The sequence below is a fragment of the Oncorhynchus keta genome, chromosome 13 (assembly GCF_023373465.1).
Source record: "Oncorhynchus keta strain PuntledgeMale-10-30-2019 chromosome 13, Oket_V2, whole genome shotgun sequence".
In the NCBI taxonomy this organism is placed as follows: domain Eukaryota; kingdom Metazoa; phylum Chordata; class Actinopteri; order Salmoniformes; family Salmonidae; genus Oncorhynchus; species Oncorhynchus keta.
In genome coordinates this window covers 1,275,169-1,300,207 of record NC_068433.1, presented here as the reverse complement: position 1 = coordinate 1,300,207, position 25,039 = coordinate 1,275,169, and the positions used below count along the sequence as shown (strand labels likewise).

The 25,039-nt window shown below is 46.0% G+C and overlaps 1 protein-coding gene and 1 long non-coding RNA gene across 2 annotated transcripts in view; both read left to right on the top strand.

Moving 5' to 3' along the window:
- The window catches only part of ctc1 (CTS telomere maintenance complex component 1), a 91,412-nt gene that overhangs the window by 17,947 nt on the left and 48,426 nt on the right, over positions 1–25,039 (top strand). The window contains exons 6-10 of the mRNA XM_052460710.1: positions 12,943–13,284; positions 13,394–13,737; positions 16,698–16,845; positions 18,084–18,426; positions 24,881–24,995. Coding sequence (XP_052316670.1) covers positions 12,943–13,284; positions 13,394–13,737; positions 16,698–16,845; positions 18,084–18,426; positions 24,881–24,995 — 1,292 coding nt within the window. The remainder of the gene's footprint in view (positions 1–12,942; positions 13,285–13,393; positions 13,738–16,697; positions 16,846–18,083; positions 18,427–24,880; positions 24,996–25,039) is intronic.
- On the top strand, positions 14,011–15,779 carry LOC127906576 (uncharacterized). The gene is made up of 3 exons (XR_008061917.1): positions 14,011–14,069; positions 14,106–14,244; positions 14,296–15,779. It is a non-coding gene; the product is annotated as an uncharacterized LOC127906576 (long non-coding RNA).

Genomic DNA, 25,039 nt, shown 5'->3' with positions numbered 1-25,039 from the left:
GTCACAGTGAGGAGAGAGAGAGAGAGACACTACCATTACTGGTCACAGTGAGGAGAGAGAGAGAGACACTACCATTACTGGTCACAGTGAGAGAGAGAGAGAGAGACACTACCATTACTGGTCACAGTGAGGAGAGAGAGAGAGAGACACTACCATTACTGGTCACAGTGAGAGAGAGAGAGAGACACTACCATTACTGGTCACAGTGAGAGAGAGAGAGAGACACTACCATTACTGGTCACAGTGAGGAGTGAGAGAGAGAGAGAGACACTACCATTACTGGTCACAGTGAGAGAGAGAGAGAGACACTACCATTACTGGTCACATTACTGGTGAGGAGAGAGAGAGAGAGAGAGACACTACCATTACTGGTCACAGTGACTACCATTACTGGGAGAGAGAGAGAGACACTACCATTACTGGTCACAGTGAGGAGAGAGAGAGAGAGACACTACCATTACTGGTCACAGTGAGGAGAGAGAGAGACACTACCATTACTGGTCACAGTGAGGAGAGAGAGAGAGAGAGACACTACCATTACTGGTCACAGTGAGGAGAGAGAGAGAGAGACACTACCATTACTGGTCACAGTGAGGAGAGAGAGAGAGAGAGACACTACCATTACTGGTCACAGTGAGGAGAGAGAGAGAGACACTACCATTACTGGTCACAGTGAGGAGAGAGAGAGAGAGAGACACTACCATTACTGGTCACAGTGAGAGAGAGAGAGACACTACCATTACTGGTCACAGTGAGGAGAGAGAGAGACACTACCATTACTGGTCACAGTGAGGAGAGAGAGAGACACTACCATTACTGGTCACAGTGAGGAGAGAGAGAGACACTACCATTACTGGTCACAGTGAGGAGAGAGAGAGAGAGACACTACCATTACTGGTCACAGTGAGGAGAGAGAGAGACACTACCATTACTGGTCACAGTGAGGAGAGAGAGAGAGAGAGACACTACCATTACTGGTCACAGTGGAGAGAGAGAGAGAGAGACACTACCATTACTGGTCACAGTGAGGAGAGAGAGAGAGAGACACTACCATTACTGGTCACAGTGAGGAGAGAGAGAGAGAGACACTACCATTACTGGTCACAGTGAGGAGAGAGAGAGAGAGACACTACCATTACTGGTCACAGTGAGGAGAGAGAGAGAGACACTACCATTACTGGTCACAGTGAGGAGAGAGAGAGACACTACCATTACTGGTCACAGTGAGGAGAGAGAGAGAGAGAGACACTACCATTACTGGTCACAGTGAGGAGAGAGAGAGAGAGAGACACTACCATTACTGGTCACAGTGAGGAGAGAGAGAGAGAGACACTACCATTACTGGTCACAGTGAGGAGAGAGAGAGACACTACCATTACTGGTCACAGTGAGGAGAGAGAGAGAGAGACACTACCATTACTGGTCACAGTGAGGAGAGAGAGAGAGACACTACCATTACTGGTCACAGTGAGGAGAGAGAGAGAGAGACACTACCATTACTGGTCACTGGTGAGGAGAGAGAGAGACACTACCATTACTGGTCACAGTGAGGAGAGAGAGAGAGACACTACCATTACTGGTCACAGTGAGGAGAGAGAGACACTACCATTACTGGTCACAGTGAGGAGAGAGAGAGAGACACTACCATTACTGGTCACAGTGAGGAGAGAGAGAGACACTACCATTACTGGTCACAGTGAGAGAGAGAGAGAGAGAGACACTACCATTACTGGTCACAGTGAGGAGAGAGAGAGACACTACCATTACTGGTCACAGTGAGGAGAGAGAGAGACACTACCATTACTGGTCACAGTGAGGAGAGAGAGAGAGACACTACCATTACTGGTCACAGTGAGGAGAGAGAGAGAGACACTACCATTACTGGTCACAGTGAGGGAGAGAGAGAGACACTACCATTACTGGTCACGGTGAGGAGAGAGAGAGAGAGACACTACCATTACTGGTCACAGTGAGGAGAGAGAGAGAGACACTACCATTACTGGTCACAGTGAGGAGAGAGAGAGAGACACTACCATTACTGGTCACAGTGAGGAGAGAGAGAGACACTACCATTACTGGTCACAGTGAGGGAGAGAGAGAGAGACACTACCATTACTGGTCACAGTGAGGAGAGAGAGAGACACTACCATTACTGGTCACAGTGAGGAGAGAGAGAGAGAGAGACACTACCATTACTGGTCACAGTGAGGAGAGAGAGAGAGACACTACCATTACTGGTCACAGTGAGGAGAGAGAGAGAGACACTACCATTACTGGTCACAGTGAGGAGAGAGAGAGACACTACCATTACTGGTCACAGTGAGAGAGAGAGAGAGACACTACCATTACTGGTCACAGTGAGGAGAGAGAGAGACACTACCATTACTGGTCACAGTGAGGAGAGAGAGAGAGACACTACCATTACTGGTCACAGTGAGGAGAGAGAGAGAGACACTACCATTACTGGTCACAGTGAGAGAGAGAGAGAGACACTACCATTACTGGTCACAGTGAGGAGAGAGAGAGACACTACCATTACTGGTCACAGTGAGGAGAGAGAGAGACACTACCATTACTGGTCACAGTGAGGAGAGAGAGAGAGACACTACCATTACTGGTCACAGTGAGGAGAGAGAGAGAGACACTACCATTACTGGTCACAGTGAGAGAGAGAGAGAGACACTACCATTACTGGTCACAGTGAGGAGAGAGAGAGAGACACTACCATTACTGGTCACAGTGAGGAGAGAGAGAGACACTACCATTACTGGTCACAGTGAGGAGAGAGAGAGACAGACACTACCATTACTGGTCACAGTGAGGAGAGAGAGAGAGACACTACCATTACTGGTCACAGTGAGAGAGAGAGAGACACTACCATTACTGGTCACAGTGAGGAGAGAGAGAGACACTACCATTACTGGTCACAGTGAGGAGAGAGAGAGAGACACTACCATTACTGGTCACAGTGAGGGAGAGAGAGAGACACTACCATTACTGGTCACAGTGAGGAGAGAGAGAGACACTACCATTACTGGTCACAGTGAGGAGAGAGAGAGACACTACCATTACTGGTCACAGTGAGGAGAGAGAGAGAGAGACACTACCATTACTGGTCACAGTGAGGAGAGAGAGAGAGAGAGAGAGAGACTACCATTACTGGTCACAGTGAGGAGAGAGAGAGAGACACTACCATTACTGGTCACGGTGAGGAGAGAGAGAGAGACACTACCATTACTGGTCACAGTGAGGAGAGAGAGAGACACTACCATTACTGGTCACAGTGAGGAGAGAGAGAGACACTACCATTACTGGTCACAGTGAGGAGAGAGAGAGACACTACCATTACTGGTCACAGTGAGGAGAGAGAGAGAGACACTACCATTACTGGTCACAGTGAGGAGAGAGAGAGAGAGACACTACCATTACTGGTCACAGTGAGGAGAGAGAGAGAGACACTACCATTACTGGTCACAGTGAGGAGAGAGAGAGAGACACTACCATTACTGGTCACAGTGAGGAGAGAGAGAGAGAGAGAGACACTACCATTACTGGTCACAGTGAGGAGAGAGAGAGACACTACCATTACTGGTCACAGTGAGGAGAGAGAGAGAGACACTACCATTACTGGTCACAGTGAGGAGAGAGAGAGAGAGACACTACCATTACTGGTCACAGTGAGGAGAGAGAGAGAGACACTACCATTACTGGTCACAGTGAGGAGAGAGAGAGACACTACCATTACTGGTCACAGTGAGGAGAGAGAGAGACACTACCATTACTGGTCACAGTGAGGAGAGAGAGAGAGACACTACCATTACTGGTCACAGTGAGGAGAGAGAGAGAGAGACACTACCATTACTGGTCACAGTGAGGAGAGAGAGAGAGACACTACCATTACTGGTCACAGTGAGACACTACCATTACTGGTCACAGTGAGGAGAGAGAGAGACACTACCATTACTGGTCACAGTGAGGAGAGAGAGAGAGAGAGACACTACCATTACTGGTCACAGTGAGAGAGAGAGAGAGACACTACCATTACTGGTCACAGTGAGGAGAGAGAGAGAGACACTACCATTACTGGTCACAGTGAGGAGAGAGAGAGACACTACCATTACTGGTCACAGTGAGGAGAGAGAGAGAGAGACACTACCATTACTGGTCACAGTGAGAGAGAGAGAGAGACACTACCATTACTGGTCACAGTGAGGAGAGAGAGAGAGAGACACTACCATTACTGGTCACAGTGAGGAGAGAGAGAGACACTACCATTACTGGTCACAGTGAGGAGAGAGAGAGACACTACCATTACTGGTCACAGTGAGGAGAGAGAGAGAGACACTACCATTACTGGTCACAGTGAGGAGAGAGAGAGACACTACCATTACTGGTCACAGTGAGGAGAGAGAGAGAGACACTACCATTACTGGTCACAGTGAGGAGAGAGAGAGACACTACCATTACTGGTCACAGTGAGGAGAGAGAGAGAGACACTACCATTACTGGTCACAGTGAGGAGAGAGAGAGACACTACCATTACTGGTCACAGTGAGGAGAGAGAGAGACACTACCATTACTGGTCACAGTGAGGAGAGAGAGAGAGAGACACTACCATTACTGGTCACAGTGAGGAGAGAGAGAGAGAGAGACACTACCATTACTGGTCACAGTGAGAGAGAGAGAGAGAGACACTACCATTACTGGTCACAGTGAGGAGAGAGAGAGAGACACTACCATTACTGGTCACAGTGAGGAGAGAGAGAGAGACACTACCATTACTGGTCACAGTGAGGAGAGAGAGAGAGACACTACCATTACTGGTCACAGTGAAGAGAGAGAGAGACACTACCATTACTGGTCACAGTGAGGAGAGAGAGAGAGACACTACCATTACTGGTCACAGTGAGAGAGAGAGAGAGAGACACTACCATTACTGGTCACAGTGAGGAGAGAGAGAGAGAGACACTACCATTACTGGTCACAGTGAGGAGAGGAGAGAGAGAGACACTACCATTACTGGTCACAGTGAGAGAGAGAGAGAGAGAGACACTACCATTACTGGTCACAGTGAGGAGAGAGAGAGAGAGACACTACCATTACTGGTCACAGTGAGAGAGAGAGAGAGACACTACCATTACTGGTCACAGTGAGGAGAGAGAGAGAGAGACACTACCATTACTGGTCACAGTGAGGAGAGAGAGAGAGACACTACCATTACTGGTCACAGTGAGAGAGAGAGAGACACTACCATTACTTGTCACAGAGAGGAGAGAGAGAGACACTACCATTACTGGTCACAGTGAGGAGAGAGAGAGAGAGAGACACTACCATTACTGGTCACAGTGAGGAGAGAGAGAGACACTACCATTACTGGTCACAGTGAGGAGAGGAGAGAGAGACACTACCATTACTGGTCACGGTGAGGAGAGAGAGAGAGAGACACTACCATTACTGGTCACAGTGAGAGAGAGAGAGAGACACTACCATTACTGGTCACAGTGAGGAGAGAGAGAGACACTACCATTACTGGTCACAGTGAGGAGAGAGAGAGACACTACCATTACTGGTCACAGTGAGGAGAGAGAGAGACACTACCATTACTGGTCACAGTGAGGAGAGAGAGAGAGACACTACCATTACTGGTCACAGTGAGACACTACCATTACTGGAGAGAGAGAGAGACACTACCATTACTGGTCACAGTGAGGAGAGAGAGAGACACTACCATTACTGGTCACAGTGAGAGAGAGAGAGAGACACTACCATTACTGGTCACAGTGACTGGTCACAGTGAGAGAGAGAGAGACACTACCATTACTGGTCACAGTGAGGAGAGAGAGAGAGACACTACCATTACTGGTCACAGTGAGGAGAGAGAGAGACACTACCATTACTGGTCACAGTGAGGAGAGAGAGAGACACTACCATTACTGGTCACAGTGAGAGAGAGAGAGAGACACTACCATTACTGGTCACAGTGAGAGAGAGAGAGACACTACCATTACTGGTCACAGTGAGAGAGAGAGAGACACTACCATTACTGGTCACAGTGAGAGAGAGAGAGAGACACTACCATTACTGGTCACGGTGAGAGAGAGAGAGAGACACTACCATTACTGGTCACAGTGAGGAGAGAGAGAGACACTACCATTACTGGTCACAGTGAGGAGAGAGAGAGAGAGACACTACCATTACTGGTCACAGTGAGTGAGAGAGAGAGAGAGACACTACCATTACTGGTCACAGTGAGAGAGAGAGAGACACTACCATTACTGGTCACAGTGAGAGAGAGAGAGAGACACTACCATTACTGGTCACAGTGAGAGAGAGAGAGAGACACTACCATTACTGGTCACAGTGAGAGAGAGAGAGAGACACTACCATTACTGGTCACAGTGAGAGAGAGACACTACCATTACTGGTCACAGTGAGGAGAGAGAGAGACACTACCATTACTGGTCACAGTGAGGAGAGAGAGAGACACTACCATTACTGGTCACAGTGAGGAGAGAGAGAGACACTACCATTACTGGTCACAGTGAGGAGAGAGAGAGAGACACTACCATTACTGGTCACAGTGAGGGAGAGAGAGAGACACTACCATTACTGGTCACAGTGAGGGAGAGAGAGAGAGACACTACCATTACTGGTCACAGTGAGGAGAGAGAGAGACACTACCATTACTGGTCACAGTGAGGAGAGAGAGAGACACTACCATTACTGGTCACAGTGAGGAGAGAGAGAGACACTACCATTACTGGTCACAGTGAGGAGAGAGAGAGACACTACCATTACTGGTCACAGTGAGGAGAGAGAGAGAGACACTACCATTACTGGTCACAGTGAGGAGAGAGAGAGAGACACTACCATTACTGGTCACAGTGAGGGAGAGAGAGAGACACTACCATTACTGGTCACAGTGAGGAGAGAGAGAGACACTACCATTACTGGTCACAGTGAGGAGAGAGAGAGACACTACCATTACTGGTCACAGTGAGGAGAGAGAGAGAGAGACACTACCATTACTGGTCACAGTGAGGAGAGAGAGAGAGACACTACCATTACTGGTCACAGTGAGGAGAGAGAGAGACACTACCATTACTGGTCACAGTGAGGAGAGAGAGAGACACTACCATTACTGGTCACAGTGAGGAGAGAGAGAGACACTACCATTACTGGTCACGGTGAGGAGAGAGAGAGACACTACCATTACTGGTCACAGTGAGGAGAGAGAGAGACACTACCATTACTGGTCACAGTGAGGAGAGAGAGAGAGACACTACCATTACTGGTCACAGTGAGGAGAGAGAGAGACACTACCATTACTGGTCACAGTGAGGGAGAGAGAGAGACACTACCATTACTGGTCACAGTGAGGAGAGAGAGAGACACTACCATTACTGGTCACAGTGAGGAGAGAGAGAGACACTACCATTACTGGTCACAGTGAGGAGAGAGAGAGAGACACTACCATTACTGGTCACAGTGAGGAGAGAGAGAGACACTACCATTACTGGTCACAGTGAGGAGAGAGAGAGACACTACCATTACTGGTCACAGTGAGGAGAGAGAGAGACACTACCATTACTGGTCACAGTGAGGAGAGAGAGAGACACTACCATTACTGGTCACAGTGAGGAGAGAGAGAGACACTACCATTACTGGTCACAGTGAGGAGAGAGAGAGACACTACCATTACTGGTCACAGTGAGAGAGAGAGACACTACCATTACTGGTCACAGTGAGTGAGAGAGAGAGAGACACTACCATTACTGGTCACAGTGAGGAGAGAGACACTACCATTACTGGTCACAGTGAGGAGAGAGAGACACTACCATTACTGGTCACAGTGAGGAGAGAGAGAGAGAGAGACTACCATTACTGGTCACAGTGAGGAGAGAGAGAGACACTACCATTACTGGTCACAGTGAGGAGAGAGAGAGAGACACTACCATTACTGGTCACAGTGAGGAGAGAGAGAGAGAGAGACTACCATTACTGGTCACAGTGAGGAGAGAGAGAGAGACACTACCATTACTGGTCACAGTGAGGAGAGAGAGAGAGACACTACCATTACTGGTCACAGTGAGGAGAGAGAGAGAGAGAGACTACCATTACTGGTCACAGTGAGGAGAGAGAGAGAGACACTACCATTACTGGTCACAGTGAGGAGAGAGAGAGAGACACTACCATTACTGGTCACGGTGAGGAGAGAGAGAGAGACACTACCATTACTGGTCACAGTGAGGAGAGAGAGAGAGACACTACCATTACTGGTCACAGTGAGGAGAGAGAGAGAGAGAGACTACCATTACTGGTCACAGTGAGGAGAGAGAGAGAGACACTACCATTACTGGTCACAGTGAGGAGAGAGAGAGACACTACCATTACTGGTCACAGTGAGGAGAGAGAGAGAGAGACACTACCATTACTGGTCACGGTGAGGAGAGAGAGAGAGACACTACCATTACTGGTCACAGTGAGGAGAGAGAGAGACACTACCATTACTGGTCACAGTGAGGAGAGAGAGAGAGACACTACCATTACTGGTCACAGTGAGGAGAGAGAGAGAGAGAGACTACCATTACTGGTCACAGTGAGGAGAGAGAGAGACACTACCATTACTGGTCACAGTGAGACTGGAGAGAGAGACACTACCATTACTGGTCACAGTGAGGAGAGAGAGAGAGAGACACTACCATTACTGGTCACGGTGAGAGAGAGAGAGAGACACTACCATTACTGGTCACAGTGAGGAGAGAGAGAGACACTACCATTACTGGTCACAGTGAGGAGAGAGAGAGAGAGACACTACCATTACTGGTCACAGTGAGGAGAGAGAGAGAGAGTCACAGTGAGGAGAGAGAGAGACACTACCATTACTGGTCACAGTGAGGAGAGAGAGAGACACTACCATTACTGGTCACAGTGAGGAGAGAGAGAGACACTACCATTACTGGTCACGGTGAGGAGAGAGAGAGACACTACCATTACTGGTCACAGTGAGGAGAGAGAGAGACACTACCATTACTGGTCACAGTGAGGAGAGAGAGAGAGACACTACCATTACTGGTCACGGTGAGGAGAGAGAGAGAGACACTACCATTACTGGTCACGGTGAGGAGAGAGAGAGACACTACCATTACTGGTCACAGTGAGGAGAGAGAGAGACACTACCATTACTGGTCACAGTGAGGAGAGAGAGAGACACTACCATTACTGGTCACGGTGAGGAGAGAGAGAGAGACACTACCATTACTGGTCACAGTGAGGAGAGAGAGAGAGAGACTACCATTACTGGTCACAGTGAGGAGAGAGAGAGAGAGAGACTACCATTACTGGTCACAGTGAGGAGAGAGAGAGACACTACCATTACTGGTCACAGTGAGGAGAGAGAGAGAGACACTACCATTACTGGTCACAGTGAGGAGAGAGAGAGAGACACTACCATTACTGGTCACTTTATTTTTATTTATTTTATTTCACCTTTATTTAACCAGGTAGGCTAGTTGAGAACAAGTTCTCATTTGCAACTGCGACCTGGCCAAGATAAAGCATAGCAGTGTGAACAGACAACACAGAGTTACACATGGAGTAAACAATTAGCAAGTCAATAACACAGTAGAAAAAAAATGGGCAGTCTATATACAATGTGTGCAAAAGGCATGAGGAGGTAGGCGAATAATACAATTTTGCAGATTAACACTGGAGTGATAAATGATCAGATGGGCATGTACAGGTAGAGATATTGGTGTGCAAAAGAGCAGAAAAGTAAATAAATAAAAACAGTATAAAAACAGTATGGGAATGAGGTAGGTGAAAAAGGGTGAGCTATTTACCTATAGACTATGTACAGCTGCAGCGATCGGTTAGCTGCTCGGATAGCTGATGTTTGAAGTTGGAGAGGGAGATAAAAGTCTCCAACTTCAGCGATTTTGCAATTCGTTCCAGTCACAGGCAGCAGAGTACTGGAACGAAAGGCGGCCAAATGAGGTGTTGGCTTTAGGGATGATCAGTGAGATACACCTGCTGGAGCGCGTGCTACGGATGGGTGTTGCCATCGTGACCAGTGAACTGAGATAAGGCGGAGCTTTACCTAGCATGGACTTGTAGATGACCTGGAGCCAGTGGGTCTGGCGACGAATATGTAGTGAGGGCCAGCCGACTAGAGCATACAAGTCGCAGTGGTGGGTGGTATAAGGTGCTTTAGTGACAAAACGGATGGCACTGTGATAGACTGCATCCAGTTTGCTGAGTAGAGTGTTGGAAGCCATTTTGTAGATGACATCGCCGAAGTCGAGGATCGGTAGGATAGTCAGTTTTACTAGGGTAAGCTTGGCAGCGTGAGTGAAGGAGGCTTTGTTGCGGAATAGAAAGCCGACTCTGGATTTGATTTTTGATTGGAGATGTTTGATGTGAGTCTGGAAGGAGAGTTTGCAGTCTAGCCAGACACCTAGGTACTTATAGATGTCCACATATTCAAGGTTGGAACCATCCAGGGTGGTGATGCTAGTCGGGCATGCGGGTGCAGGCAGCGATCGGTTGAAAAGCATGCATTTGGTTTTACTCGTGTTTAAGAGCAGTTGGAGGCCACGGAAGGAGTGCTGTATGGCATTGAAGCTCGTTTGGAGGTTGGATAGCACAGTGTCCAATGACGGGCCGAAAGTATATAGAATGGTGTCGTCTGCGTAGAGGTGGATCAGGGAATCGCCCGCAGCAAGAGCAACATCATTGATATATACAGAGAAAAGAGTCGGCCCGAGAATTGAACCCTGTGGCACCCCATAGAGACTGCCAGAGGACCGGACAGCATGCCCTCTGATTTGACACACTGAACTCTGTCTGCAAAGTAATTGGTGAACCAGGCAAGGCAGTCATCCGAAAAACCGAGGCTGTTGAGTCTGCCGATAAGAATTTGGTGATTGACAGAGTCGAAAGCCTTGGCGAGGTCGATGAAGACGGCTGCACAGTACTGTCTTTTATCGATGGCGGTTATGATATCATTTAGTACCTTGAGTGTGGCTGAGGTGCACCCGTGACCGGCTCGGAAACCAGATTGCACAGCGGAGAAGGTACGGTGGGATTCGAGATGGTCAGTGACCTGTTTGTTGACTTGGCTTTCGAAGACCTTAGATAGGCAGGGCAGGATGGATATAGGTCTATAGCAGTTTGGGTCCAGGGTGTCTCCCCTTTGAAGAGGGGGATGACTGCGGCAGCTTTCAATCCTTGGGGATCTCAGACGATATGAAAGAGAGGTTGAACAGGCTGGTAATAGGGGTTGCGACAATGGCGGCAGATAGTTTCAGAAATAGCGGGTCCAGATTGTCAAGCCCAGCTGATTTGTACGGGTCCAGGTTTTGCAGCTCTTTCAGAACATCTGCTATCTGGATTTGGGTAAAGGAGAACCTGGAGAGGCTTGGGTGAGGAACTACGGGGGGGGCGGAGCTGTTGGCCGAGGTTGGAGTAGCCAGGCGGAAGGCATGGCCAGCCGTTGAGAAGTGCTTATTGAAGTTTTCGATAATCATGGATTTATCGGTGGAGACCGTGTTTCCTAGCCTCAGTGCAGTGGGCAGCTGGGAGGAGGTGCTCTTGTTCTCCATGGACTTCACAGTGTCCCAGAACTTTTTGGAGTTGGAGCTACAGGATGCAAACTTCTGCCTGAAGAAGCTGGCCTTAGCTTTCCTGACTGACTGCGTGTATTGGTTCCTGACTTCCCTGAACAGTTGCATATCACGGGGCTATTCGATGCTATTGCAGTCCGCCACAGGATGTTTTTGTGCTGGTCGAGGGCAGTCAGGTCTGGAGTGAACCAAGGGCTGTATCTGTTCTTGGTTCTGCATTTTTTGAACGGAGCATGCTTATCTAAAATGGTGAGGAAGTTACTTTTAAAGAATGACCAGGCATCCTCAACTGACGGGATGAGGTCAATGTCCTTCCAGGATACACGGGCCAGGTCGATTAGAAAGGCCTGCTCACAGAAGTGTTTTAGGGAGCGTTTGACAGTGATGAGGGGTGGTCGTTTGACTGCGGCTCCGTGGCGGATACAGGCGATGAGGCAGTGATCGCTGAGATCCTGGTTGAAGACAGCGGAGGTATATTTGGAGGGCCAGTTGGTCAGGATGACGTCTATGAGGGTGCCCTTGTTTACAGAGTTAGGGTTGTACCTGGTGGGTTCCTTGATGATTTGAGTGAGATTGAGGGCATCTAGCTTAGATTGTAGGACTGCCGGGGTGTTAAGCATATCCCAGTTTAGGTCACCTAACAGAACAAACTCTGAAGCTAGATGGGGGCGATCAATTCACAAATGGTGTCCAGGGCGCAGCTGGGAGCTGACGGGGGTCGGTAGCAGGCGGCAACAGTGATAGACTTGTTTCTGGAGAGAGTAATTTTCAAAATTAGTAGTTCAAACTGTTTGGGTATGGACCTGGAAAGTATGACATTACTTTTCAGGCTATCTCTGCAGTAGACTGCGACTCCGCCCCTTTGGCAGTTCTATCTTGACGGAAGATGTTATAGTTGGGTATGGAAATCTCTGAATTTTTGGTGGCCTTCCTGAGCCAGGATTCAGACACGGCAAGGACATCAGGGTTAGCAGAGTGTGCTAAAGCAGTGAGTAAAACAAACTTAGGGAGGAGGCTTCTGATGTTGACATGCATAAAACCAAGACTTTTTCGATCACAGAAGTCAACAAATGAGGGTACCTGGGGGCATGCAGGTGAGGAGAGAGAGAGAGACACTACCATTACTGGTCACAGTGAGGAGAGAGAGAGAGACACTACCATTACTGGTCACAGTGAGGAGAGAGAGAGAGACACTACCATTACTGGTCACAGTGAGAGAGAGAGAGAGAGACACTACCATTACTGGTCACAGTGAGGAGAGAGGGGGTGTATGGGTAATGTATCATTTTAACCTTCACTCTGTGTCTCTCTTTTTTAGGAGCCGTGCTGTCTGTGGTGGCAGCAGTGTGTGTGTGTGGGAGGGAGTGTGTGTGTGTCGGGGCTGCGTGTGTGTGCACTGCAGGGCTGGTCTGGGAACAGGGTTCTGTGTGCTACGAGTCAGTCTTCTCTCACTCTGCTTCCTGACACACTGATCCAGGACCTGTCTGATCTGCCCACATTGGACAATCACACCCCAGACCCAGACCCTGTGGGGTTAGATCCACCGCTGTCTGACTGCAGTAGTACTGGGTGTCCTCTCCCAGAGAGACGGGGCGCTGGACCAGACCCAGACCCCTCTCCCATCCTGAGGCCCAAACTCTCCAAGGCTATCAGCTACAAGGTGATTTTTGTTTGTTCGTTTATCTCTGAGTATTATAGGTTAACATCTATACATCTATACACCTGGATGTCAAGGTTTCCATCCTGAGCCCTCCCCTTCTCCCTGATAGGGTGTGCTGACCAGTGTCCTGAGTGCGGCAGCGGGGCTCTATGTGATTGACGGGAAGGTGGGCCTGTGTTTGGCCTATCAGCCACTGCAGAGGCGTGGCCTACGTCCGGGGGCGGAGATAGAACTCCATGATGTCCATTTCTTGTACCGCCCCTCTCCCCACTTCCATCCCTGCATGCTCTGCGTGTGTCTACACTCCAGTCTGCGTGTCACTTCCTTCAGCCGCATGGGGTCAGAGGTCGACCGCCCTAGCGACGCCCCGCTGCCGTGGCTACTGCTGGAGAGGAATCTGGGCGTGTCTCAGTACCTGTGGCTCTGTCACTGCTGCAGAGCTCTAAGAGACAGGTAGGAGACAGGTAGGAGACAGGTAGGAGACAGGTAGGAGACTGGTAGGAGACTGGTAGGAGACAGGTAGGAGACAGGTAGGAGACAGGTAGGAGACAGGTAGGAGACAGGTAGGAGACTGGTAGGAGGGAGGAGACAGGTAGGAGACAGGTAGGAGACTGGTAGGAGACTGGTAGGAGACTGGTAGGAGACTGGTAGGAGACTGGTAGGAGGGAGGAGACTGGTAGGAGACTGGTAGGAGACTGGTAGGAGACTGGTAGGAGACTGGTAGGAGGGAGGAGACTGGTAGGAGACTGGTAGGAGGGAGGAGACTGGTAGGAGGGAGGAGACTGGTAGGAGACAGGTAGGAGGGAGGAGACTGGTAGGAGGTAGGAGACTGGTAGGAGACAGGTAGGAGGGAGGAGACTGGTAGGAGACTGGTAGGAGACTTGTAGGAGACTTGTAGGAGACTTGTAGGAGACAGGTAGGAGACAGGTAGGAGACAGGTAGGAGACAGGTAGGAGACAGGTAGGAGACTGGGAGGAGACTGGGAGGAGACTGGTAGGAGACAGGTAGGAGGGAGGAGACGGGGAGGAGACTGGTACAGTTGAAGTTGGAAGCCAAATACATTTAAACTCAGTTTTTCACAATTCCTGACATTTAATCTTTAACATCTTTAACATTTAATACCCTGTCTGAGGTCAGTTAGGATCACCACTTTATTTTAAGAATGTGAAATGTCAGAATAATAGTAGAGTGATTTATTTCAGCTTTTATTTCTTTCATCACATTCCCAGTGGGTCAGCAGTTTACATACACTCAATTAGTATTTGGTAGCATTGCCATAAAATTGTTTACATTGGGTCAAACGTTTCGGGTAGCCTTCCACAAGCTTCCCACAATAAGTTGGGTGAGTTTTGGCCCATTCCTCCTGACAGAGCTGGTGTAAGTGAGTCAGGTTTGTAGGCCTCCTTGCTCGCACACGCTTTTTCAGTTCTGCCCACAAATGTTCTATAGGATTGAGGTCAGGGCTTTGTGATGGCCACTCCAATACCTTGACTTTGTTGTCCTTAAGCCATTTTGCCACAACTTTGGAAGTATGCTTGGGGTCATTGTCCATTTGCGACTAAGCTTTAACTTCCTGACTGATGTCTTGAGATGTTGCTTCAATATATCCACATAATGTTCCTACCTCATGATGCCATCTATTTTGGGAAGTGCACCAGTCCCTCCTGCAGCAAAGCACCCCCACAACATGATGCTTCCACCCCCACAACATGATGCTGCCACCCCCGTGCTTCACGGTTGGGATGGTGTTCTTCAAGCCTCCCCCTTTTTCCTCCAAACATAACGATGGTCATTATGGCCAAACAGTTCTATTTTGTTTCATCAGACCAGAGGACATTTCTCCAAAAAGTACGATCTTTGTCCCCATGTGCAGTTGCAAACCGTAGTCTGGCTTTTTAATGGCAATTTTGGAGCAGTGTCTTCTTCCTTGCTGAGCGGCCTTTCAGGTTATGTCGATATAGGACTCGTTTTACTGTGGATATAGATACTTTGGTACCTGTTTCCTCCAGCATCTTCACAAGGTCCTTTGCTGTTGTTCTGGGATTGATTTGCACTTTTTGCACCAAAGTACATTCATCTCTAGGAGACAGAATGTGTCTCCTTCCTGAGCGGTATGACGGCTGCGTGGTCCCATGGTGTTTATACTTGCGTACTATTGTTTGTACAGATGAACGTGGTACCTTCAGGCGTTTGGAAATTGCTCCCAAGGAATACATCCACAGGTACACCTCCAATTGACTGAAATGAAGCTTCTAAAGCCATGACATAATTTTCTGGAATTTTCCAAGCTGTTTAAAGGCACAGTCAACTTAGTGTATGTAAACTTCTGACCCACTGGAATTGTGATACAGTGAATTATAAGTGAAATAATCTGTCTGTAAACAATTGTTGGAAAAATTACTTGTGTCAAAACTATAGTTTGTTAACAAGAAATTTGTGGAGTGGTTGAAAAACAATTTTTAATGACTCCAACCTAAGCTCTTACTTCAACTGTAGAGGGGGAGACTGGTAGAGGGGGAGACTGGTAGAGGGGGAGACTGGTAGAGGGGGAGACTGGTAGAGGGGGAGGGGAGACTGGTAGAGGGGGAGACTGGTAGAGGGGGAGACTGGTAGGGGAGACTGGTAGAGGGGGAGACTGGTATGGTAGAGGGGGAGACTGGTATGGTAGAGGGGGAGACTGGTAGAGGGGGAGACTGGTAGACTGGTAGATTCCAATGAGGAGTGGTTAGTCAGCATGCTTCACGTTGGGATTAGACATCACTCTGAGAACTCAGCATGCTTCACGTTGGGATTAGACATCACTCTGAGAACTCAGCATGCTTCACGTTGGGATTAGACATCACTCTGAGAACTCAGCATGTTTCACGTTGGGATTAGACATTAGACATTATCTCTCTGTGTGATTTAACCTCTCTTCTCTCTCTCTCTGTGTGATTTAACCTCTCTTCTCTCTCTGTGTGATTTAACCTCTGTTTGTCTTCTCTCTCTCTGTGTGATTTAACCTCTCTTCTCTCTCTCTGTGTGATTTAACCTCTCTTCTCTCTCTCTGTGTGATTTAACCTCTCTTCTCTCTCTCTCTGTGTGATTTAACCTCTCTTCTCTCTCTCTCTGTGTGATTTAACCTCTCTTCTCTCTCTCTCTCTGTGTGTTTAACCTCTCTTCTCTCTCTCTCTCTGTGTGATTTAACCTCTCTTCTCTCTCTCTCTCTCTCTGTGTGATTTAACCTCTCTTCTCTCTCTCTCTCTCTGTGTGATTTAACCTCTCTTCTCTCTCTCTCTCTGTGTGATTTAACCTCTCTTCTCTCTCTCTCTCTCTGTGTGATTTAACCTCTCTTCTCTCTCTCTCTCTCTGTGTGATTTAACCTCTCTTCTCTCTCTCTCTGTGTGATTTAACCTCTCTTCTCTCTCTCTCAGACTGGTCCCTCGCTGGGTGAAAGAGGAGTGTGTGTATGTGGTGGCTAGGAGGCTGTTTGAGTGTGTGGTAACGTCAGAGAAGGGAGGAGGGAGGAGAGACATCTACAGAGAGATGCTACAGGAGCCACACCACTGTCCCCTCACTGAGGTACAAACACTTAACTGCTTCAAATCATATTGTTGACTCATATCTCTCTCTCTCTCTCTCTCTCTCTCTCTCTCTCTCTCTCTGTCTCTCTCTGTCTCTCTCTGTCTCTCTCTGTCTCTCTCTGTCTCTCTCTGTCTCTCTCTCTCTCTCTCTCTGTCTCTCTCTGTCTCTCTCTGTCTCTCTCTCTGTCTCTCTCTCTCTCTCTCTCTGTCTCTCTCTCTCTGTCTCTCTCTCTGTCTCTCTGTCTCTCTCTCTCTGTGTCTCTCTCTCTCTGTCTCTCTCTCTCTGTCTCTCTCTCTCTGTCTCTCTATGTCTCTCTATGTCTCTCTCTGTCTCTCTCTCTCTTCTGTCTCTGTCTCTCTGTCTTTCTGTCTTTCTGTCTCTCTGTCTTTCTGTCTTTCTGTCTCTCTCTCTCTCTCTCTCTCTCTCTCTCTCTCTCTCTCTCTCTCTCTCGTGTTAACATTGCCAAAGCAAGTGAGGTAGATAATATATAAAGTGAAAAACAACAAAAATTAACAGTAAACATTACACATACAGAAGTTTCAAAACAGTAAAGACATTACAAATGTCATATTATATATATATATATATATACAATGTACAAATCTCTCTCTCTGTCTCTCTCTCTCTCAATTCAATTCAAGGGCTTCTCTCTGTCTCAGGTTGTCTACATGAACTGTTTAGGTTTGATAGGGAAGAATATCCTGTTTAGGTTTTCTACTGCCAAGTTCACATCTTCACTATTCCAGTGAAATGTTTTGATGTCTCATGAATGAGTATTGCTCTGTTCAAGTAGACTGTGATTTTGCTGTGGTCTGATAGGGGTGTTAGTGGACTGACTGTGAACTCTCTGAGAGACTCTGGGTTGAGGTCAGTGATAAAGTAGTCTACAGTACTACTGCCAAGAGATGAGTTATAGGTGTACCTACCATAGGAGTCCCCTCGAAGCCTACCGTTGACTATGTAGAGACCCAGGGTGTAACAGAGCTATAGGTGTTACCTACCGTAGGAGTCCCCTCGAAGCCTACCGTTGACTATGTACATACCCAGGATGTAACAGAGCTGCAGGAGTTGTGACCCGTTTTTGTTGGTTATGTTGTCATAGTTGTGTCTAGGGGGCAATTGTGGGAGGGAATGCTGTCACCTCCAGGTAGCTGTTTGTCCCCCTGTGTGCTAAGGTTGTCTGTCTCTCTCTCTCTCTCTCTCTCTCTCTCTCTCTCTCTCTCTCTCTCTCCCAGTACTCTGTGAGTTCTCCAGTGTGTGAGTACGTGTCTGTGTCAGACTGTGTGTGTGTGATGGAGAAAGAGTGCTGGTCGTCTCTGTCTCTCTCCTCTCTCCTCCCAGCCTGTGGTAGTTCCCTGACTCAGGCTGAGCTGAACCCATCTATAGCCTGGTCCGTAGGCCTCTCTCTGGGGCAGGACAGTCAGCCCCGACCCCTACTGCTGGTCGGAGTGTTGGAGCTCTCTGGAACACACACACTCCGCCTGAGAGACCAGACCGGCGCCGTGACCTGTGTTGCCGTGGAGACTGGCGATGATGACTCGGGTGGTCAGAGAGCTGCCAACAACACTGCTTGGATAGGTGAGGTGTGTGTGTGTGTGTGTGTGTGTGTGTGTGTGTATTTAGCAGATGTTAAAACAGGTGTAGCTAAATGCTTGTGTTCCAACATTGCAGTATTCAATTCACAACAAAACACACATCTAAAAGTGAAAGAATGGAATTAAGAAATATATATAAATATATTATTATATGTATATTTATAATATATATATGTTCTCCCTCTCTCTATCTCTCTGTTCTATCTCTATTTGGGGTCACTTAGAATTGTCCTTGTTTTGAAAAGAAAAGCACATTTTTTTTGTCCATTTAAAAAACATTAAATTGATCAGAAATACAGTGTAGACATTGTTAATGTTGTAAATGACTGTTGTAGCTGGAAACGGCTGATTTTTAATGGAAAATCTACAAGATGCAGTAGATGGTATAGAGTACAGTATATACGTACAGTGGGGCAAAAAGTATTTAGTCAGCCACCAATTGTGCAAGTTCTCCCACTTAAAAAGATGAGAGAGGCCTGTAATTTTCATCATAGGTACACACACTTCAACTATGACAGACAAAATGAGAAAAGAAATCCAGAAAATCACATTGTAGGATTTTTAATGAATTTATTTGCAAATTATGGTGGAAAATAAGTATTTGGTCACCTACAAACAAGCAAGATTTCTGGCTCTCACAGACCTGTAACTTCTTCTTTAAGAGGCTCCTCTGTCCTCTACCCGTTACCTGTATTAATGGCACCTGTTTGAACTTGTTATCAGTATAAAAGACACCAGTCCACAACCTCAAACAGTCACACTCCAAACTCCACTATGGCCAAGACGCAGAAAAATGAAAAGATGCAGTGAACTGTGAAGCCTGGTGGAGGCGATGTGATGGTCTGGGGGGCATTGAGCTGGTAAAGTGGGAGATTTGTACCGGGTCAAAGGGATCTTGAAGAAGGAAGGATATCACTCCATTTTGCAACACCATGCCATACCCTGTGGACACCGCTTAATTATGAGCCAATTTCCTCCTACAACAGGACAATGACCCAAAGCACAGCTCCAAGCTATGTAAGAACGATGTAGGGAGCCAGCAGTCAGCTGGTAGTGGAGTAGCCAGCACAGTCACCGGATCCCAACCCTATTGAGCTGTTGTGGGAGCAGCTTGGCCGTATGATACATAAGAAGTGCCCATCAGGAGGTTCCTCAGGAAGCATGGGGGTGAAATCTCTTCAGATCACCTCAACACATTGACAACTAGAATGCCAAAGGTCTGCAAGGCTGTAATTGCTGCAAATGGAGGATTCTTTAACGAAAACAACGTTTGAAGGACACAATTATTATTTCAATTAAAAATCATTATTTATAACCTTGTCAACATCTTGACTATATTTCCTATTCATTTTGCAACTCATTGCATCTATGTTTTCATGGAAAACAAGGACATTTCTAAGTGACCCCAAACTGTTGAACGGAATGTAAATATCAGTAGAATAGAATACAGTAGAATAGAATACAGTAGAATAGAATACAGTATATACAGTAGAATAGAATACAGTAGAATATAATAGAATAGAATACAGTAGAATAGAATACAGTAGAATAGAATACAGTATATACAGTAGAATAGAATACAGTATATACAGTAGAATAGAATACAGTATATACAGTAGAATAGAATACAGTAAATACAGTAGAATAGAATACAGTAGAATAGAATACAGTAGAATAGAATACAGTATATACAGTAGAATAGAATACAGTAGAATAGAATACAGTATATACAGTAGAATAGAATACAGTAGAATAGAATACAGTATATACAGTAGAATAGAATACAGTAGAATAGAATACAGTATATACAGTAGAATAGAATACAGTAAAATAGAATAGAATACAGTAGAATAGAATACAGTAAAATATACAGTATATACAGTAGAATAGAATACAGTAGAATACAGTATATACAGTAGAATAGAATACAGTATATACAGTAGAATAGAATACAGTATATACAGTAGAATAGAATACAGTATATACAGTAGAATAGAATACAGTAAAATAGAATACAGTATATACAGTAGAATAGAATACAGTAGAATAGAATACAGTATATACAGTAGAATAGAATACAGTATATACAATAGAATACAGTATATACAGTAGAATAGAATACAGTATATACAGTAGAATAGAATACAGTAATACAGTAGAATAGAATACAGTATATACAGTATATACAGTAGAATAGAATACAGTATATACAGTAGAATAGAATACAGTATATACAGTAGAATAGAATACAGTATATACAGTAGAATAGAATACAGTAGAATAGAATACAGTATATACAGTAGAATAGAATACAGTAGAATAGAATACAGTAGAATAGAATACAGTATATACAGTAGAATAGAATACAGTAGAATAGAATACAGTATATACAGTAGAATAGAATACAGTAGAATAGAATACAGTATATACAGTAGAATAGAATACAGTAGAATAGAATACAGTATATACAGTAGAATAGAATACAGTAGAATAGAATACAGTATATACAGTAGAATAGAATACAGTAGAATAGAATACAGTATATACAGTAGAATAGAATACAGTAGAATAGAATACAGTATATACAGTAGAATAGAATACAGTATATACAGTAGAATAGAATACAGTAGAATAGAATACAGTATATACATTAGAATAGAATACAGTAGAATAGAATACAGTATATACAGTAGAATAGAATACAGTATATACAGTAGAATAGAATACAGTATATACATTAGAATAGAATACAGTATATACAGTGGAATAGAATACAGTAGAATAGAATACAGTATATACAGTAGAATAGAATACAGTATATACAGTAGAATAGAATATTATTTATTTACTATTTTCTACATTGTAGAATAATAGTGAAGACATTAACCTCTGTGTTGACTGACCTTCATGTCTTAAAGTAATGATGGACTGACCTTCATGTCTTAAAGTAATGATGGACTGACCTTCATGTCTTAAAGTAATGATGGACTGACCTTCATGTCTTAAAGTAATGATGGACTGACCTTCATGTCTTAAAGTAATGATGGACTGACCTTCATGTCTTAAAGTAATGATGGGCTGTCATTTCTCTTTGCTTATTTGATCTGTTCTTGCCATAATATGGACTTGGTCTTTTAACAAATAGGGTGTCTTCTGTATACCACACACAACACAACTGATTGGCTCAAATGCATTAGGAAGGAAATAAATTCAACAAATTAACTTTAAACAAGGCACACTGTCAGTTGAAATTTATTCCTCTCGATGTGAATAGGGTGTGATCCTCTGTTTCCTGAAGTCCACAATCAGCTCCTTCGTTTTGGTTGATGTCGATTGAGAGGCTATTTTCCTTTGCACTCCTTCGCCCTCACCTCCTCCCTGTAGGCCGTCTCGTGCCGTTGTTGGTGATCAAGCCTACCACTGTAGTGTCATCTGCAAACTTGATAATTGAGTTGGAGGCGTGCGTGGCCACACAGTCATGGGTGGACAATGAGTACAGGAGGGGCTGAGCACACACCCTTGTGGGGTCCTTCCCATCAGGAAGTCCAAGTCCCAATTGCACAGGGCGGGGTTCAGACCCAGGGATGAGCTTGGAGGGTACTTGGAGGGTACGCCGCAGCCCGTCTGGTGTTCAACCTTCCCAAGTTCTCTCACGTCACCCCGCTCCTCCGCTCTCTCCACTGGCTTCCAGTTGAAGCCGCATCCGCTACAAGACCATGGTGCTTGCCTACGGAGCTGTGAGGGGAACGGCACCTCAGTACCTCCAGGCTCTGATCAGGCCCTACACCCAAACAAGGGCACTGCGTTCATCCACCTCTGGCCTGCTTGCCTCCCTACCACTGAGGAAGTACAGTTCCCGCTCAGCCCAGTCAAAACTGTTCGCTGCTCTGGCCCCCAATGGTGGAACAAACTCCCTCCCGACGCCAGGACAGCGGAGTCAATCACCACCTTCCGGAGACACCTGAAACCCCACCTCTTTAAGGAATACCTAGGATAGGATAAAGTAATCCTTGTCACCCCCCCCCCATTTTAAGATTTAGATGCACTATTGTAAAGTGGCTGTTCCACTGGATGTCATAAGGTGAATGCAACCATTTGTAAGTCGCTCTGATAAGAGCGTCTGCTAAATGACTTAAATGTAATGTAAATGTACTATGGTGTTGAAGCCTGAGCTATAGTCAATGCACAGCATTCTTACATAGGTATTCCTCTTGGGATAGGGCAGTGTGCAGTGCTATTGCCTCATCTATAGACCTATTGGGGCATTAAGCTAATTGAAGTGGGTCTAGGGATAACGAGAGACCAAAGTCCTTGTTAACGGGCCGCGTCGGTGGCACTGTGTTATCCTCAAAGCGGGCGAAGAAGTTGTTTAGTCATTTTGCCTGTTTCTTTGCCGAGAAAACAACTGCACTATTTGTGTTCTTCCAGTCACCTTTTAAATGGGGTGGTTCGCGCTTTCAGTTTTACGAATGCTGCCATCTATCCACAGTTTCTGAATTGGGTTGGTTTTAATAGTCACATTGGGAATAAGACGAACTCCGTCACGAGTCAGTATATAAGTCGATGTTATTCTTTGAGGCCATGCGTGATCTAAACAATCTTGATGCATGGATTCCGATTGGTCAGACCAGCGTTTAAATAGACCTTAGCACGGGTACTTCCTGTTTGAGTTTCTGTCTATAGGAAGGGATGAGCAAAATGGAATCGTGATCTGATTTGCCGAAGGGAGGGCGGGGGAGGGCCTTGTAGGCTTCCTGGAAGTTGGAGTAGCAGTTGTCAAGTGTTTTACCAGCGCTACTACTGTCAATGTAGAACTTCTGTAGTACTTTCCTCAAATTTGCTTTGTTAAATTCCCCAGCTACAATAAATGCGGCCTCAGAATATGTTGTTTCCAGTTTGCATACAGTCCAGTGTAGTTCCTTGATGGCCGTCGTGGTATCGGCTTGAGGGGGATGTACACGGCTGTGACAATAACCAAGGAGAATTCCCTTGGGAGATAATACGGTCGGCATTTGATTGTGAGGTATTCTAGATCAGGTGAACAAAAGGACTTGAGTTTCTGTATGTTATCACAATCACACCATGAGTAGTTAATCATGAAACATACACCCTTCCTCTTCCTCTTCCCTGAGAGTTCTTGATTCCTGTCTGCCCGATGAACTGAGAACCCAGCTGGCTGTATGGACAAAGACAGCATATCTGAAGAGAGCCATGATTCCGTGAAACAGAGTAAGAGAGTAATATACTCGGAAGCGGTGGATGGTGTGCCCCCCTCCTGAGTCAGAATACCTCTTCTCCCCCAGCGGTGTCTTGGAGCCTCTGGGATACGTTACAGTGCCCTGGGGGGTACGAACAAAGGAGCCAATTTGGGAAAGTCTTAGTCCTGGTTGTAATGCTGGTGCTCTGATATGCAAAAGTTATTTGCGGCTGTAATAACACACAAAAAAAAATGTTTTGGGTGATAATGTAATGTGGAAGGTCCACCAGAGGGCAGGCTGGGCTCATGGATAGTAGCCCAACAAGGCTAGGGAGATAATGTAAGAAATAACACTTAAGAAAATACTGCAAAGTTGTTTCGGAGCAGCCATGTCTGTTGGCGCCATCTTGTTCTCAGTGTGTGTGTTGATGATGTTTACAATGCATGTTTGGTGTGTGCATTTATAATGTGTGTGTGTGTGTGTGTGTAATGTGTGTGTCTACAGGTTGCTTGGTGTGTGTTAACCTCTAGTGAGGTAGCTCCGAAATAGCTCCGTTTGTTCTTCACGTTTGGCTGAGAAATCGCCCGGAAATTGCAGTCACGAAAACGGCGAAAAATATTCCAAATTAGCTCCATAATATCGACAGAAACATGGCAAACGTTGTTTATAATCAATCCTCAAGGTGTTTCTCTAATATCTATTCGATAATATATCCGTCGGGACAATTCGTTTTTCAGTAGGACCGATTGGAGTAATGGCTACCTCTGTATTTTACGCGAGAGTCACCCTGGTAACCACTTGCGCAATGTAGCCGCCACGGGTATTCTTCAACATAAATGCGTAAAACTACGTCACAATGCTGTAGACACCTTGGGGAATATGTAGAAAGCATAAGCTGGTTGATAGCACATTCACAGCTGAATAGGGACTCATTGGAACGCAGAGCTTTCAAAACATGAGTCACTTCCGGATTGGATTTTCTCAGGTTTTCGCCTGCAACATCAGTTCTGTTATACTCACAGACAATATCTTTACAGTTTTGGAAACGTTAGAGTGTTTTCTATCCAAAGCTGTCAATTATATGCATATTCTAGCATCTTGTCCTGACAAAATATCCCGTTTACTCTACGGGAATGTTTTTTTGTCCAAAAATGAAAATACTACCCCCTAGCCACAAAAGGTTCATAATTTGTGTGTGTGTGCATTTATAATGTGTGTGTGTAATGTGTGTGTCTACAGGTTGCTTGGTGTGTGTGCAGAGGTTCACCATGGTGATGGAGAGATTCCTCCAATCAGAGTTCCCTTCATACAGACACCTGGACCAGGACAGTTACATCACACACAGACACTGCAGGTACACACACACACACACACACACACACACACACACACACACAC